Source organism: Podarcis raffonei, chromosome 13 (genome assembly GCF_027172205.1).
Source record: "Podarcis raffonei isolate rPodRaf1 chromosome 13, rPodRaf1.pri, whole genome shotgun sequence".
In the NCBI taxonomy this organism is placed as follows: Eukaryota; Metazoa; Chordata; class Lepidosauria; order Squamata; family Lacertidae; genus Podarcis; species Podarcis raffonei.
In genome coordinates, this window is record NC_070614.1 from 12,418,543 (window position 1) to 12,433,557 (window position 15,015).

Sequence of the window (15,015 nt, forward strand, 5' to 3'; positions counted from 1 at the left end):
GGGATGCAACCTGAAAAGGCGTAACCCGAACCGAACGTTACAAGAGGTATGACTATAGGGCTGAGGACCCATTAATAAAGCCCAACGAAAGCCTGCTCTCATTCCCTGATGCTGAAGTCTGACCCATAACCATTAGAAGCCTCGCCCCACATTTTAGCTCCGAGGCCTTCAAAACCACCCGCTTACCTCGGGCTGTCTTGCAAATGACTCCCATGGTGACGTTGGAGCAGGAGCCCAAGTGCCACACCCCGTTGCTGCTCTGGATCCAGTAGCAGCTGTTTTGGCTGAGCATGCTGGGTCCCGTGTCATCCTGCCCCCAGTTAGAATAGTTCACCGCCATGTTGTCATGCCAGACAAGTGTGCCCCCTGCAGAGGAAGGAGAAACATGCTGTGGGGTGGCGGGGTGGGAGGAGAGGGAAAGGGAGAGGGAGGGAGCACCACTGCTGGACAGCAGAAAAGGATCAAAAATTCCTTTTCCGAAAGAGGAAACAAATTGCAAGGATTAAAGTGTAGTCTGCTGGGCAAAAATGGCTGGGTATAAGCCACCTAAAGGGACGCGGGTGGCACTGTGGTCTAAACCACCGAGCCTCTCGGGCTTGCCGATCAGAAGGTCGGCGGTTCGAATCCCCGCGACGGAGTGAGCTCCCGTTGCTTGGTCCCTGCTCCTGCCCACCTAGCTTCGAAAGCACGTCAAAATGCAAGTAGATAAATAGGTACCGCTCCGGCAGGAAGGTAAACGATGTTTCTGTGCGCTGCTCTGGTTCGCCAGGAGCGGCTTAGTCATGCTGGCCACATGACCCCAGAAGCTGTCTGCGGACAAACGCCGGCTCCCTCAGCCAGTAAAGCGAGATGAGCGCCACAACCCCAGAGTCGTCCGCAATTGGACTTAACTGTCATGGGTCCTTTACCTTTTTTTTATAAGCCACCTATCTATGTTTAGAAATGCTTTTAAACAAATGTGATTGCATATTTCCCCCATTTATCACTGTTTCCGTTTCCCTCTCCTTCTGCTGTTTCCCCTGGGTGCAGATTATAGATTTTAAATTATAGACTTTTATGCATAGGAATCAAAGTGGCCAAGATCCATATGCGGGGTCAAACTGGACTGCTCCTCAGCCTCAGTCAGGCATAGGCAAACTCGCCCCTCCAGATGTTTTGGGACTACAACTCCCATCATTCCTAGCTAACAGGACCAGTGGTCAGGGGTGATGGGAATTGTAGTCTCGAAACATCTGGAGGGCTGAGTTTACCTACGCCTGGTCTCAGTTCATGTATTAACGCCACCCTCATTTATTGCCCCAAACACTTCCTCCTCACTGCTCTTCATTTCCTACAATGATAACGTCCTGTTAACTACGTGCCAATCAATCAAGATATTGCCAGCCTTACCTTTGGGGTTAAAGGCCATCCCCAGCCAAGCTCCTTTGGATTGGCTCTCATAAGCCTGAAGATGCTCCCACACGAATAGGTTCTCGATCTCGTCTAGGATGGACAGCACCGTACCTCCAACTGTGGGGGAAGCGGGAGATGATGGAACAGGAGAAGAAACGGATGCACAAGCCTGAAAGTTTTACTGGGCAAGAAGAGTACAGCCGAGAGGCTCTCGCACTGTGCATTTTCTGAACGACACCCTCGTCCACATGAAGGAAGCTCCAATTTTGTCACCAGAATAATAAAAAAATGCAAATTAAGCACCCCTTTTCATATATTCATTTGATCTGTAAGGTGAGCCAATATTACTCTCCCTCGTGTTGGGAGAAAGGATGCTGTTTCTGTGTGTCATGAAAACGAGAGGCGGGATTTGACGCAGGTAATTCTTATTCATTCCTCGATCTCTTACACATTGCGGACAAACTTCCCAAGAAAAACTTGCCAAAAACACTCATATTCAGGATACTGAGTTTGGTTGACAGAATCACAGGTGCCTGCATGTTACGTGCCTGAAGGCCGCAGAAGTTTTCCGCACCTAGCTCCTGTAGCAAAACCTTCTAACCAAAGAGGACCCTTAAATGGGCAGAATAATCCCTGCCCCAGGAAAAGCTCTGCTGATTGCCTTATTGCCAATCAACTGCACTTTGTTTGCTCTTCCCTCAAGCACTGGCTCTGCAGGGGAAAGAAAAGGGAAAAAACAACAGTCTCTAGACTCTTAGAGTTAGCAGTTCTCTGACTTTCTAGGGAGAAAGGTGCCAGGGCTTTAGAAGAGCATGTCTGCAGCAACTGGGATTTCTACAGAAACGCATCGCCAACGGCGTGTGCACACTGTTCTGTACTAAAACAGGCACAAAGTAGGGGTGATCAGATTCCTTCAGCACTGGTACAGTGGTACCTCGGGTTAAGTACTTAATTCGTTCTGGAGGTCCGTTCTGAACCTGAAACTGTTCTTAACCTGAAGCACCACTTTAGCTAATGGGGCCTCCCACTGCTGCCAGAGCATGATTTCTGTTCTCATCCTGAAGCAAAGTTCTTAACCCAAGGTACTATTTCTTTCTTTCTTTCTTTCTTTTTAATTCATATATCTTTATTAAAAAGTTAGCTCATGACAGTTCAGACTTCATGGGGATCAGGTCGTCTGTAGCCTCTGGACATATTATAGCCTGTGCGTCTTCAGGTTGCCAACAAATTACTGAAGCAAGGTTACTCAACTCACTTCATGGCAGGAGAGATCACAAATGACCAGTGCACCATGTAAGTACAGCCACAAGAGGGTTTGGTTTAAGACAGATGATTAAGGGAGATGATTGCATGATTCCAAGCAATATCTGCTTCAGGTGTCGATTATCACGGTCAAACTTTGTGAAGAGCAGCGATGTGCACAGGCCCATCAGATTTGCTGCATATGTGTAGTATCCTTCCAGTGATGGATTTTCGGCCGCCCACTTCTCCTGGAGAGCGATGATATTCAAGTTTTGACGGTAGAAGGGAATGTCTGTAGAATGGGAGAGGCATCTGGACCAGCCGGCAACATTCCAGGAGATGATGTTTAGGGCAGTAGTTGGTTCTTGGGTTTTTAGATTCCAGGCACTCATAGCTGTTTTCTGCTGCTGATTCCTCGGGTCCTTTGGGTTTGGCTTGATTGAGCCGCGATGCGGAGGAATGGGTGAGCCTTTTGGGGGAAAGGCTAATTTGGGGGTATTAATTTGTCTGTCCAGGCAGTCACCCGCTAAGACCTTATTTCATTCCTCTGCATGAATAGCTTCTAGGATTCCCTGGCAGTCCATGAAGATTGGGCCAATTCCCGGCGCTGGCACCACTAGTTCGATTTGTTGCAATTTGGACTGGGCTGTTGGTGGGGGTGTAGGAGAGCCCGTTTCTTCTGGAGCCAGATATCGACAAGTTGTCCATTCCTCGTTAGTTAAAGGCTTTGATTTACAATTGATGTAATTAAATTCTATGGGAGGAGGCGGGGCTAGAGGTGGAAGGGAGTTCCTTATGGTCGATAGTCTTTCAATTAGTGCATCCTGGGAAAGTAGAATCTGCTGGAGGTCGGTTGTTAGGAGTTGTTCTTCCTTTGACGAGAAATCCTTTTCTAGCTTATTTGGCGAGGGCGGGGTTTTGTACAACCTGCCAGATAGTTTAAGGTTGCCAGCCTCTGGGTAGAGCAGCTTACCGTTTCCAGCGCTGTTGGATTCTGCAGTGCTGGTTTTGGTTTTTGGTCTGACTGGCCTATGTGCTCCTAGAAGTGGTAAAGGGTCTTCAATGTTTTCAAAGAAACGGTGCACAAGCAAGCCAGCCCTCAGGAAATTGTCTTTATTAGAAAGGATCTGTTTAGTTGAGAGCCTGTTCTTAAAAGTCACTATAGCCCTATTTTGGGCCGTATCACGAGGGAGGAATTTTACCTTGATGATATTTTCTGTTGTCCCAAGGCCCCTGGTGACTATTCCGATTTTTTCGGGAATATTTACTTTTCTTTGAGCATATGATGGATGACCTTTGTTTGTGGGAAGTATTGTGAAGGCAAGTTTATGTTTGTTTAGCATTAGCTTCCAACAAGTCTGTGTTGTTTTATCTTGATCCTTTTTTGTTATATTAGGGTACACAGGATTTATTTGCGATGTCAAGCGAAGGGTTGGTTGCTTGGGTGGTAAAATTTCCTTTGGTTTTCCTATTTCCCCACTAGAGGGCGGTGTGTGATCTGCTGGGGCGTGGGGCTTTTCCTCAGAGTGCTTTATTGGCATGCATGAGTTTATGGTTTTCTTTTGGGTTGTGGAAGCAGAGTTCTTTGTTGTTATATTCTCCAGCACCTTAAATAGCTTCTGGAAATTAATTTTTTTAGTCTGGCAGGTCGGCGCTCCTCTTTGACCTCTCAATTTGATGTTTTTGGTCTTCTTCATTTTTTGTGTTGAGCCTTTTCTCTTTAAGGTTGGTTTCTTGGGAGCAAGGGGCCCTCCCTCCTGCACTGAATTGTTTCTGTTTGTTTTTTTGTGATCAAGTCCCGGCTTAGTTTCACCTCCATTAGTCCTAGTCCCAGATGTCATGTGAGGGAAAACGGCCTCATGGTTCTTAATCAATTCAGTTAGGGTGGTAAGCAGGTTCAAGCTTTCCGAAAGGAAATTTTTAATTGGCTCAAGTTCTTTGCTTATCTGTGTGAAATGAGTTTTGAATAACTCTTCAAACATCCCTGACAGGTAGAAGATAAAGTTGTCCGGGTGCTGTAAACTTAATCTGTTTGGCCATTTGTCTGTCTCAATCGGCTCAGTCGGGGAAGGGTACCTTAAATTCTCTCCTGATAGGGAGGAGAGAGGAGGCTCGTTTAACATGGCTTCTGGGTTTTCCAGGAATAGCTCCTGTTCTAAACTTTCTTCACGTCCCTCTTTGGCTAGCTCAGCTTGTTTTAGTTCTGTTGCCAGGTCCACTCCCTCACCTCCAACATTAGTTTTTTTCTCCCTTCTAATCCAGGTGTGGTCAATAGACCACTCGTGAGAATGGAGATTTCCTGGATTGTTTGCTTCATCAGCCTTGGGATGGAAGTAGGTTGAAATTTTGGCCTGTTTTTTCTTTGGGGGAGTTGTTGCAGGTTGTAAAGGTGAAATCCCCAGTTCTTTGCAACATTGTCTTGTAAGTACCATCTTTCGTACTCGGAGATAAATAGGGCTATTTTATCCAGCCCACAGCATTATGGGCTTTTCAATGGAGGTGGTTCAAAGTTGATTTAAGTAGCTTTGAAAGGGGAGGGGAGGTTTAAAAGTTCACTCGGCAGCTCCCAGAGTCTTTTACTGATAAAAGTTGGCAGATATTTTCATAGTTTGAGCCTTTTTATCAGGGTAATTTGATCATTAGAGCTCCTACTCACGCAGCAGAGACTCAAGTTGAGACTTGACCCAGCGCCATCTTCCTTCCCTCCAACCCAAGGTACTATTTCTGGGTTAGCGGAGTCTGTAACCTGAAGCGTATGTAACCTGAAGTGTATGTAACTCAAGGTACCACTGTATTGGTTATTACTCTGATGTTCCATTGTTGTCGTGGGTTGTCGTCCGGGAATTGTTTATGTGTGCACAAACAAAGAGATGAGTTATAAAGAGATGAGTGCATTAATGACTTTGCTTTCTAAAAATTATTGTCCCACCTACAAGAACTGCTCCAAGGTCCCAAGTGGAGGAATAGGCAGGTAGTTGGGCAAGGACGCGGGTGGCGCTGTGGGTTAAACCATAGAGCCTAAGATCAGGCTCTATGCCGATCAGAAGGTCAGCGGTTCGAATCCCCGCGACGGGGTGAGCTCCCGTTGCTCGGTCCCTGCTCCTGCCAACCTAGCAGGTCAAAAGCACGTCAAAGTGCAAGTAGATAAATAGGGACCACTCCGGCGGGAAGGTAAACGGTGTTTCCGTGCGCTGCTCTGGGTCGCCAGAAGCCGCTTAGTCATGCTGGCCACATGAGCTGTACGCCGGCTCCCTCGGCCAATAAAGCGAGATGAGCGCCGCAACCTCAGAGTCGGCCACGACTGGACCTAATGGTCAGGGGTCCCTTTACCTTTTACTGCTGCTGAATAAAACCTCCAGCAATCCACTTCCAAGACAAATGCTGGCGTGTGCTTCAGGCACAAGGAAGGAGGGAAGAAACCAGACCCAAAGAGAAAAGCCAGAGCAAAAGAAAACATGACTTTGCCGTGTTCTAGGGCATGGGAACTGGAGCACGGTTGTTCCCTCTGAGCTTCTTAGAAGCACGTTACCTTTCTCGCATCTCTTCTTAGCTTCTTTCTGGCCCAGCACGACTTCCATGTGGAAGGCATAGCAGTGATTCCGGAAGGGGATCCAGGAAGAATCCTCCACAGATTTCGGGCAGCTCCCGTTGTACCTCCACTTGTGGGGGGGAAGGGCCCCTGAAAGGGAAGAGCTGGTTAGAAGGAATGTCTGGGCCTTTTCTCCATTCAGGCTCAGGGCTGACTAGAGCATCCCTCTCCCAGGTACAGCACCTGTGCTCATTTTGCAGATGGCCCCTTGGAGTTTGGTGTCGCAGCCGGCGGTCCTCCAGGTCCCATCGACATCCATGTATGCGCACCCCACAAGCTGCTGCGGTTCTCCAGCTCGCCAGTTTGTGTAGGAAAGGCTCTCCTCTGTGAACCACGTGTAGCTTCGCCTCCCCTAAAAGCAACCCAGTAAACCAATAAAAGATCGGCCAAGTCGGACCAGACAGAATAAGATTTCTGATGGGGGAGCTTGTATAACCGGGACTGGGTGGAGATAAAATCCAAGTGATCAGAAGGGCGCACTTGTAAGGCTTGTGGAATATTCTGGATTTGTTCGATACCGTGTCCTGCACGGATAGTTCATCTTAAGATGTTTCAGGAGTAGGATCCAGCTCTGAAAGCACCCCTTTCCCAGTGACTCGTGGCTTACACTTGGTGCCACCTTGCCACTCTTGGTGTCAGGCTTTGGAGAATCCTATCCCTCCCACGATGGCAGCCAAGAAGCTGATACACAATAAAAGTTCTTACCAAGTAGTTTATTCAATAGTCACAGAGAGAGACGAAGGAATGGGGTCTCCCCTAGATAATGGCGTTGCTCCAAGTAGAGTCCCACCCCCTCCGTCTCTCCTATTCTCTGTCACCCCTGCGTCGGCTGATCTGAGCTTTCTGCCTCTGAGCCTTTTTGTTCTTCTACCCTCAATGCTCGTCTGGTCCTGGAGAGGGGGGTCAGGAATGCTTTCCAAGGACACTGAGTCTGTCAGCTGTCTCTCCCCTGGTGCTGCTGCTTCCTGCTGTTCCTCTCTCAATATTTCCCAGCTTCTCCCCTCTGCAGCCTCTGAACTGTGACCTTCTGCAAACCACTGTTGTAAATCTATACAATGGTACCTCTAAATACGAACGGGATCCGTTCCGGAGCCCCGTTCGCATCTAGAGGTAAATGTAACTAGCAACGGCACGTCTGCGCGCATCGCTTTTTGCCGCTTCTGCGCATGACATCATTTTGAGCATCTGTGCATGCGGCGAAACCCAGAAGTAACGCGCTCCGTTACTTCCGGGTTGCCACGGAGCGCAACTCGAAGCGTATTTAACCCGAGCTATGACTGTATTTAACCCAAGGTATGATCGCCGAAGAATTGATTCTTTTGAATTATGGTGCTGGAGGAGACTCTTGAGAGTCCCATGGACTGCAAGAAGACCAACCCTCTCTATTCTGAAGGAAATCAGCCCTGAGTGGTCACTGGAAGGACAGATCGTGAAGCTGAGGCTCCAGTACTTTGGCCACCTCATGAGAAGAGAAGACTCCCTGGAGAAGACCCTGATGCTGGGAAAGATGGAGGGCACAAGGAGAAGGGGGCGAAAGAGGACGAGATGGTTAGATAGTGTTTTCGAGGTTACCAGCATGAGTTTGACCAAACTGCGGGAGGTAGTGGAGGACAGAGGTGCCTGGCGTGCTCTGGTCCATGGGGTCACGAAGAGTCGGACACGACTAAACGACTAAACAACAACAACAACAACATGACTGTAGTGTCCTTCTGTTCTCGGAAAGGTTCAGGAGAAGGGAGGGTGCGGTCCCCACCATTCCTCCTCAGTCCAGTCCCTGACACTTGAGCTCCCATCCAGGACGGTGCATTGTAGGTCATTTGACCTCTGCAGCTCTGGCTCCAGCAACTGTGCCACTCCCAACTCTGATCCCCACCTGTCCACCAGTACTGGCCCAAGACACTTTGCCACCTGAAGCAGAGCCCAAAAGCCTATTAGGGCCAACAGTGTCGAAAAGGTATTGCTATACCACTTGGACACTGATGCCTGCCTTCATCTAGTGGAGCTGTCTGAAGCAGGCCCTGGCAAACAGTAGGGCCGGCCCTGCTTCCCTTGCTCTCGCAGCTCTGTCTTAGCCAGCCCCCCTGACTGCCTTACCTCCTCTTTGGACAAGCCAATCCAGAGCGGGGTCTGCAGGCTGCTCACTGCTTGGGTGAGGAAAGCCTGAGTGTACGGCTCCGTCATGCTCGCCAGGCTTGTGTTGAGGCTCTCGCACAAGAGCATGGCTTCCTGCCACCTGAGAGGCTTCTGCAAGATGCGGTAAGTGCTGTTGAAGTACGAGAGGGTGGAGTTGGGAGCTGGGGGGAAGGTTGCTGGGGAAGGGCTCAGGGCAGGATCTGGGGTGGGAGAAAGAAAGAGGACCAGAGATCCTTAGAACTGGAATAACCGTAGCTTGCACTTCCATCCCACCCTGCCGCAGAGCCATTAACGTAGCAGTATTGGTTTAATTCAAATGCATACTGGAGCTTTTTGAACACCACTCAAATGTGTTTTTTAATAATAATAATAATAATAATAATAATAATAATAATAATAATAATAATAAATGTTTATTTACATCCTGCCCTCCCCAGCCAAAGCTCAGAGCGGCTAACAACAATAAAAGTAACACAGCATTCTAAAATCAATTCATTCTAAAATTAATTAAGAATCAAATTAATGGCAACCACTGGGCTAGAGTTCTATGAGGGTTACCAAAGGAGGGGGTCAGACTCTGCCTTGGCCAAAGGCCTGGTGGAACAGCTCTGTCTTGCAGGCCCTGCGGAAAGATGTCAAGTCCCGCAGGGCCCTGGTCTCTTGTGACAGAGCGTTCCACCAGATCGGGGCCACGGCCGAAAAAGCCCTGGCTCTGGTTGAGGCCAGCCTAACCTCCCTGTGGCCTGGGACCTCCAAGATGTTTTTGTTTGAAGACCGTAAATTCCTCTGTGGGACATAACAAGAGAGGCGGTCCTGTAGGTACGAGGGTCCTAGGCCGTATAGGGCTTTAAAGGTTAAAACCAGCACCTTAAACCTGATCCTGTACTCCACCGGGAGCCAGGTGTGTTCCCTCCCGACTCTTTCCACCACCAGCCATTTCTTGCTGTTTTCTCACTCACAGCTCTTTGCGGGGAGGTCCAAGAAACAGTGGCACCTTGGATAATTGCCAAGGCGCATTAATCCTCCCTTTGCCAGGCACAGCTGCAGCCTGCCTGACCCTTCCCTTCCCCCGGGTCCCCGCCTGCATCTTTCCTGCACTCTTACCTTTCCTCCTCTGGCAGATGAAGGCATTTTTCTCCTCCAGGCAATTCCTGTCATCCCAGCGGCCGGTGAACTGGGGCGGGATGCCATGCCAAACCACAGCGCAGTTGGTCTGAGAGAGACAGAACCAGGAGCGTCAGTCACTCACCTGTGCCCACAGTGGGAAGGCTGTTCACCGCACGCCATCAGCTGGAGCAGCGCGCAAGGCTCCATCCAGTCTTGAGGGTATGCAGTTGCAAAATACCTTATTTTTCGCTCCATAAGACACACTTTTTTCCTCTTAAAAACTAAGGGGAAATGTCTGTGCGTCTTATGCAGCGAATGTGTGGTCCCTGGGGCTGCGGGAGGGGGGGAACTGGGCTTCCCCCGCCAGCCCCGCAAGCTCCGGGAGTGGAAGCAAGGCTGCGAGCAACCTTGCCGCCGCTCCCGGACCTGTTCTGGGGGCTGGGGTCGGGGGAAGCTTGGGCTTCCCCAGCCCCACAGCTAAAAAGGAAGCCAAGACAGCGTGCAGCCTGTCCTCCGCTGCTCTTTGGGGCTGGGGGGGGGAATAATTCCCCCCCTTGATTTCCCCCTCTAAAAACTAGGTGCGTCTTGTGGTCCGGTGCGTCCTATAGAGCGAAAAATATGGTACCTCCACACGCAACAACCCCTCACAACTGTTGCAAATCTGCAGCTGGCGCAGAACGCCGGCACCCAGTTGAGGACAGACACTAAATATTTCTGCAGAACTCACTGGCAACAAGATGTTTCAGTGGCCTTTAGTATGCCATCAAAGGATACTGTCGGCATCCGTCTGTCTCGGGAGGCAATGGAGTATGCCTCTGTGGGTGAAATCAAACGACTGCGTTGGCACCTAAGTGACCTCCCTAGGGTGCAAGCCTGGGCTGTGTCTATGGAGGTCCTGGGCTGCCCGGACGATAAGACGCCCGCCCCACCGCAGCCTTGTTGGTGTGGCCCAGGGCGATGTTAGAGGAGGAGGGCTGGCCCATTTGGCATTGCAAAGATTGAGACACGAGAAGCACTTTTGCTGTCTGTTTTCCCATGCGCCTCACAGCAACAACAAAAAGCCGGCTACTCAAACTGCTTTAAGAAGCTGCCGAGGGCCGCCAAAGACAGCCTTGAGGGCTACGTGTTGGACCACCCAGATTGAAAAGGTATTGGCAGAGGAAACAAAGGGAGGAATAGCTCGGTTGGTTAGAGCACGGTGATGATAATCCCAAGGTTGCAGGTTCGATTCCCGGATGGGACAGCTGCATATTCCTGCATTGCTATACGATCCTCAGGGTCCCTTTCCAATTCTACAATTCTATGAAACACACAGTAAAGGTAAAAGTAAAGGGGACCCCTGACCATTAGGTCCAGTCGTGACCGACTCTGGGGTTGCGGCGCTCATCTCGCTTTACTGGCCGAGGGAGCCGGCGTACAGCTTCCGGGTCATGTGGCCAGCATGACTAAGCCGCTTCTGGCGAACCAGAGCAGTGCACGGAAACGCCGTTTACCTTCCCGCCGGAGCGGTACCTATTTATCTACTTGCACTTTGATGTGCTTTCGAACTGCTAGGTTGGCAGGAGCAGGGACCGAACAACGGGAGCTCACCCCGTTGCGGGGGTTCGAACCGCTGACCTTCTGATCGGCAAGTCCTAGGCTTTGTGGTTTAACCCACAGCGCCACCCGCGTCCCTCTATGAAACACACAGCATCCCCACAAAAAGATGAGGCTCCCCAAAGAGATATCTACAAAACGGGGTGAGGGGATCTCCCAGGGTTTGGCTCACCGGGTTCTCACTAGCTGTGGCTGCCCCGCATCCAGAGGGCTCACCAGGACCCCAGTTCACAAAGCTGACAGGCTCATCTTCCACCCACTGGAACTCCTTCTTTGCGTCCTGGAGGCCGATCCACAGGTCAGAGGTCACATTTGGAAGAAGAGTGGTTATAAAGGCTGTAAGTGGGAAGAAGGGCACGTTAGTGGAGGAAGTCAGATGAAGGTGCAAAGCTTTGTTTACATAGGGACTAGAGGCCTACAAAGCCAGAGTTCAGTTTTGCCATCAAGTGTTTCCACTAAAAAGAGACGTCGCAGGGCCCTCTAACTGCCTCCGAGGTGGGCGAGGGAAGACAACGCTTAATCAGTGGGTGAGGGAAATACATTCTGTCCTTTCTCAGAGGCACTCTGTTCTCTATTATTCCTTCCTATATTATGATGGACTGTTCTTATTTTCTTGCAATCACTCCAATAATACGGTGATGGTTTTATTTATACCCCGCCCATCTGGCTGGGTTGCTCCAGCCACTCTGGGCGGCTTCCAGCACATATAAAAACGTAACAAAACGTCAAACATTAAAAACTTCCTGATACAGGGCTGCCTTCAGATGTCTTCCAAAAGTTCTTTAGTTCTTTATCTCCTTGACATCTGAAGGGAGGGCGTTCCACAGGGAGGGCGCCACTGCCGAGAAGGCCCTCAAACCAAGGGTCCAGTCCAGTCCAGTGTTCAGGACAGTAAGTCCACAGATTAGCCTTTCATATGTTCAGGCAAATGCCTGAATGATCCTTGGGTTTTTTCCGGCTCATGAAGACACTTGCCTGGGGCCAAAAGCGGATCAGTTCCCAGAGGCGAGGTGAGGCAGTGTGTGTGTGTGTGCACGCAAGCATGAACACACACACAGTTGTCTTGTGAACAAAGGGCCCTTACCTTGCTCAACGTAATTAGAGATGGTTGCCAGCACGCCCCCCTGAATCTCACACCTTCGCTTCGCCTCTTGCCAGGTTACCTGCTCTTCGCTGTTAATCCTAAAGCACTGCATTATAAAATTGACAGAAAAGGAGATTTATAAACAGCAGACATTTCAGGCAAGGTATTTCCCCTCCTGTGACTTTATAATAATAATAATATAATAATAATTTATTATTTATACCCCGCCCATCTGGCTGGGTTTCCTCAGCCACTCTGGGCGACTTCCAACAAGATAATAAAATAAAATATTCTGTTAAACTTTAAAAGCTTCCCTAAACAGGGCTGCCTTCAGATGTCTTCTAAAAGTCTGGTAGTTGTTTTTCTCTTTGACATCTGGTGGGAGGGCGTTCCGCAGGGCGGGCGCCACTACCGAAAAGGCCCTCTGCCTGGTTCCCTGTAACTCTCACAGCGAGGGAACCGCCAGAAGGCCCTCAGCACTGGACTTTCACATTTATTTTATGTATTTTCAGTTTTATCCCTTCCTTTCCTCCCCAAAAGCTCAAGATGGTTTCCCCTCTCCGCAACGATACCATGAGTTAAGAAGGTAAAAAATATCAAGGCATTTAAGAGAAGGGGAAATCGAACTACACAAAACTACACAGACAGACTTGCAATATGAAACAGCTATCTACAGTGGTGCCCCGCAAGACGAATGCCTCTCAAGACGAAAAACTCACTAGACGAAAGGGTTTTCCGTTTTTTGAGTCGTTCTGCAAGACGAATTTCCCTATGGGCTTGCTTTGCAAGACGAAACGTCTTGCGAGTTTGTTTCCTTTTTCTTAAAGCCGCTAAGCCGTTAATAGCCGCTAAGCCGCTAAGCCATTAATAGCCGCTAAGCCGCTAATAGCCACTAAGCCACTAAGCCGTGCTTCGCAAGACGAAAAAACTGCAAGATGAAGAGACTCGCGGAACGGATTAATTTCGTCTTGCGAGGCACCACTGTATCTGAAATCTCACTCCTCTAAGCTAGGCTGATGGACTGTGATTTGAACCCATGTCTCGTCAGTCCTAGATGTGACACTCAATATACTACCCTCCACACTCTCATACGTTCACGAATAGGAGGGGGAAATTAAATGGGTAAGTGGTTTCTGAACCAGGAATGTCAATCAGCCAAATTTCTGCCCTTCTACATACTCCACAGGAGTTATTTCCACACCACCACCCATCCAGTTCAAGGGGGACCTGGCACACAAACATTCCTGGCAGACTCCCTCCCCCCTTCAAGAATGGTGATGCTCAGTTCCAGGGAAAGCACTTCCAAGTACCTTACTGCCGACAGCATGCCAGCCCTGGGCACAGCTGCCAGGAGTAGGTGCCGGCAGGGGTGGCAAGGAGCCTGTGGTAATATTGGTGCGCTTGCAGATGTAAGGCAGAGCAGTGAAACACTTCTGGTCGCCCCAGTCCTCTGCAGAAGGAGAGAAAGGAGAAGATACGAGAGCAGATTCTGTATTTTGCTTGGTTACAATGGCACTCTCAAAGTAAGAAACAGCAGCCATCTCAAAGTACAGTGCTACCTTGGGTTACATACGCTTCAGGTTACAGACTCCAGAAATAGCTAACCCAGAAATAGTACCTGGGGTTCAGCATGAGAACAGAAATCGTGCTCCGGCAGTGCAGCGGCAGCAGGAGGCCCCATTAGCTAAAGTGGTGCTTCAGGTTAAGAACAGTTTCAGGTTAAGAACAGATCTCCGGGGAAGAAATGCCCACGAGAGAAGAATGGAGAATGAAATTGATGGAATACGCAGAAATGGATAGACTAATGGGCAGAATTAGGAATCAAAGAGACCAGAGATTCACCGAGGACTGGAAGAAATTTACAGAGTATATCAAAAATGTTTGTGATGAACAATTCGTACTTGTTGGTTTTCAAGAAGCTCTGTGAAAAATATTGATAGAAATATTGCTTTAAAAATATGATATGATTAAGATTGTTAGAGTGCAATATAAAATTGAGAAATGTGAGATGAAGAGATAACACGGAGAATTGTCAGACATGCTGATGGAAGTCTAAAAGAATGATTAAGTGAGAACTGGATGTTTAATTCTGTACAAATCTATGTTGGAAAATTAATTTAAAAAATAGATTTTTAAAAAAAGAAAGAAAGAACAGACCTCCGGAACAAATTAAGTACTTAACCTGAGGTACCACTGTAAGAAACAGCAGCCATCACAGCCTGTCCCAACATTTTGTATAAAAAAATTCCAACACAGAAAAACCCCAAACCTGGGTCAGGTTTCTTTTTGGGGCATAACATTCTTTTATCCAGCTGTCTGATAGTTGTTGTTATTTTTTTAAATGATGAGTGATCATGTACAGTGGTACCTTGGTTCTCAAACTAAATCCATTCTGGGAGTCCGTTCGACTCCTGAAACGGTTCAAAAACCAAGGTGCGGCTTCCGATTGGCTGCAGGAGCTTCCTGCCCTCAATCAGAAGCTGCGGAAGCCACGTCAGATGTTCAGCTTCCGAAAAATGTTGCCAAACCAGATCACTCACTTCTGGGTTTGTGGCGTTCGGGAGCTGATTTGTTCAGGAGCCAAGCCATTCAGGAACCAAGGTACCACTGTATTATAACTCTAAAGACTAGGCAACTGCTTAAAAACAACATCACAATAGTAAGTTAGGACGCCAGTGATCTTAACATTTCCACTGCCTACCCTATACAGTGGTACCTCGGGTTAAGTACTTAATTCGTTCCGGAGGTCCGTTCTTAACCTGAAACTGTTCTTAACCTGAAGCACCATTTTAGCTAATGGGGACTCCCGCTACTGCCGCGCCGCCGGAGCACGATTTCTGTTCTCATCCTGAAGCAAAGTTCTTAACCTGAA

The 15,015-nt window shown here is 48.8% G+C and overlaps 1 protein-coding gene across 1 annotated transcript in view; it reads right to left on the reverse strand.

Moving 5' to 3' along the window:
- The window catches only part of MRC2 (mannose receptor C type 2), an 86,915-nt gene that overhangs the window by 7,967 nt on the left and 63,933 nt on the right, over positions 1 to 15,015 (reverse strand). Inside the window, exons 20-28 of the mRNA XM_053363725.1 lie at positions 13,454 to 13,593; positions 12,144 to 12,249; positions 11,232 to 11,395; positions 9,461 to 9,569; positions 8,318 to 8,556; positions 6,407 to 6,575; positions 6,164 to 6,313; positions 1,390 to 1,509; positions 187 to 366 (exon numbers count right to left, since the gene is read on the reverse strand). Of these exons, the coding sequence (XP_053219700.1) occupies positions 187 to 366; positions 1,390 to 1,509; positions 6,164 to 6,313; positions 6,407 to 6,575; positions 8,318 to 8,556; positions 9,461 to 9,569; positions 11,232 to 11,395; positions 12,144 to 12,249; positions 13,454 to 13,593 (1,377 nt within the window). The remainder of the gene's footprint in view (positions 1 to 186; positions 367 to 1,389; positions 1,510 to 6,163; positions 6,314 to 6,406; positions 6,576 to 8,317; positions 8,557 to 9,460; positions 9,570 to 11,231; positions 11,396 to 12,143; positions 12,250 to 13,453; positions 13,594 to 15,015) is intronic.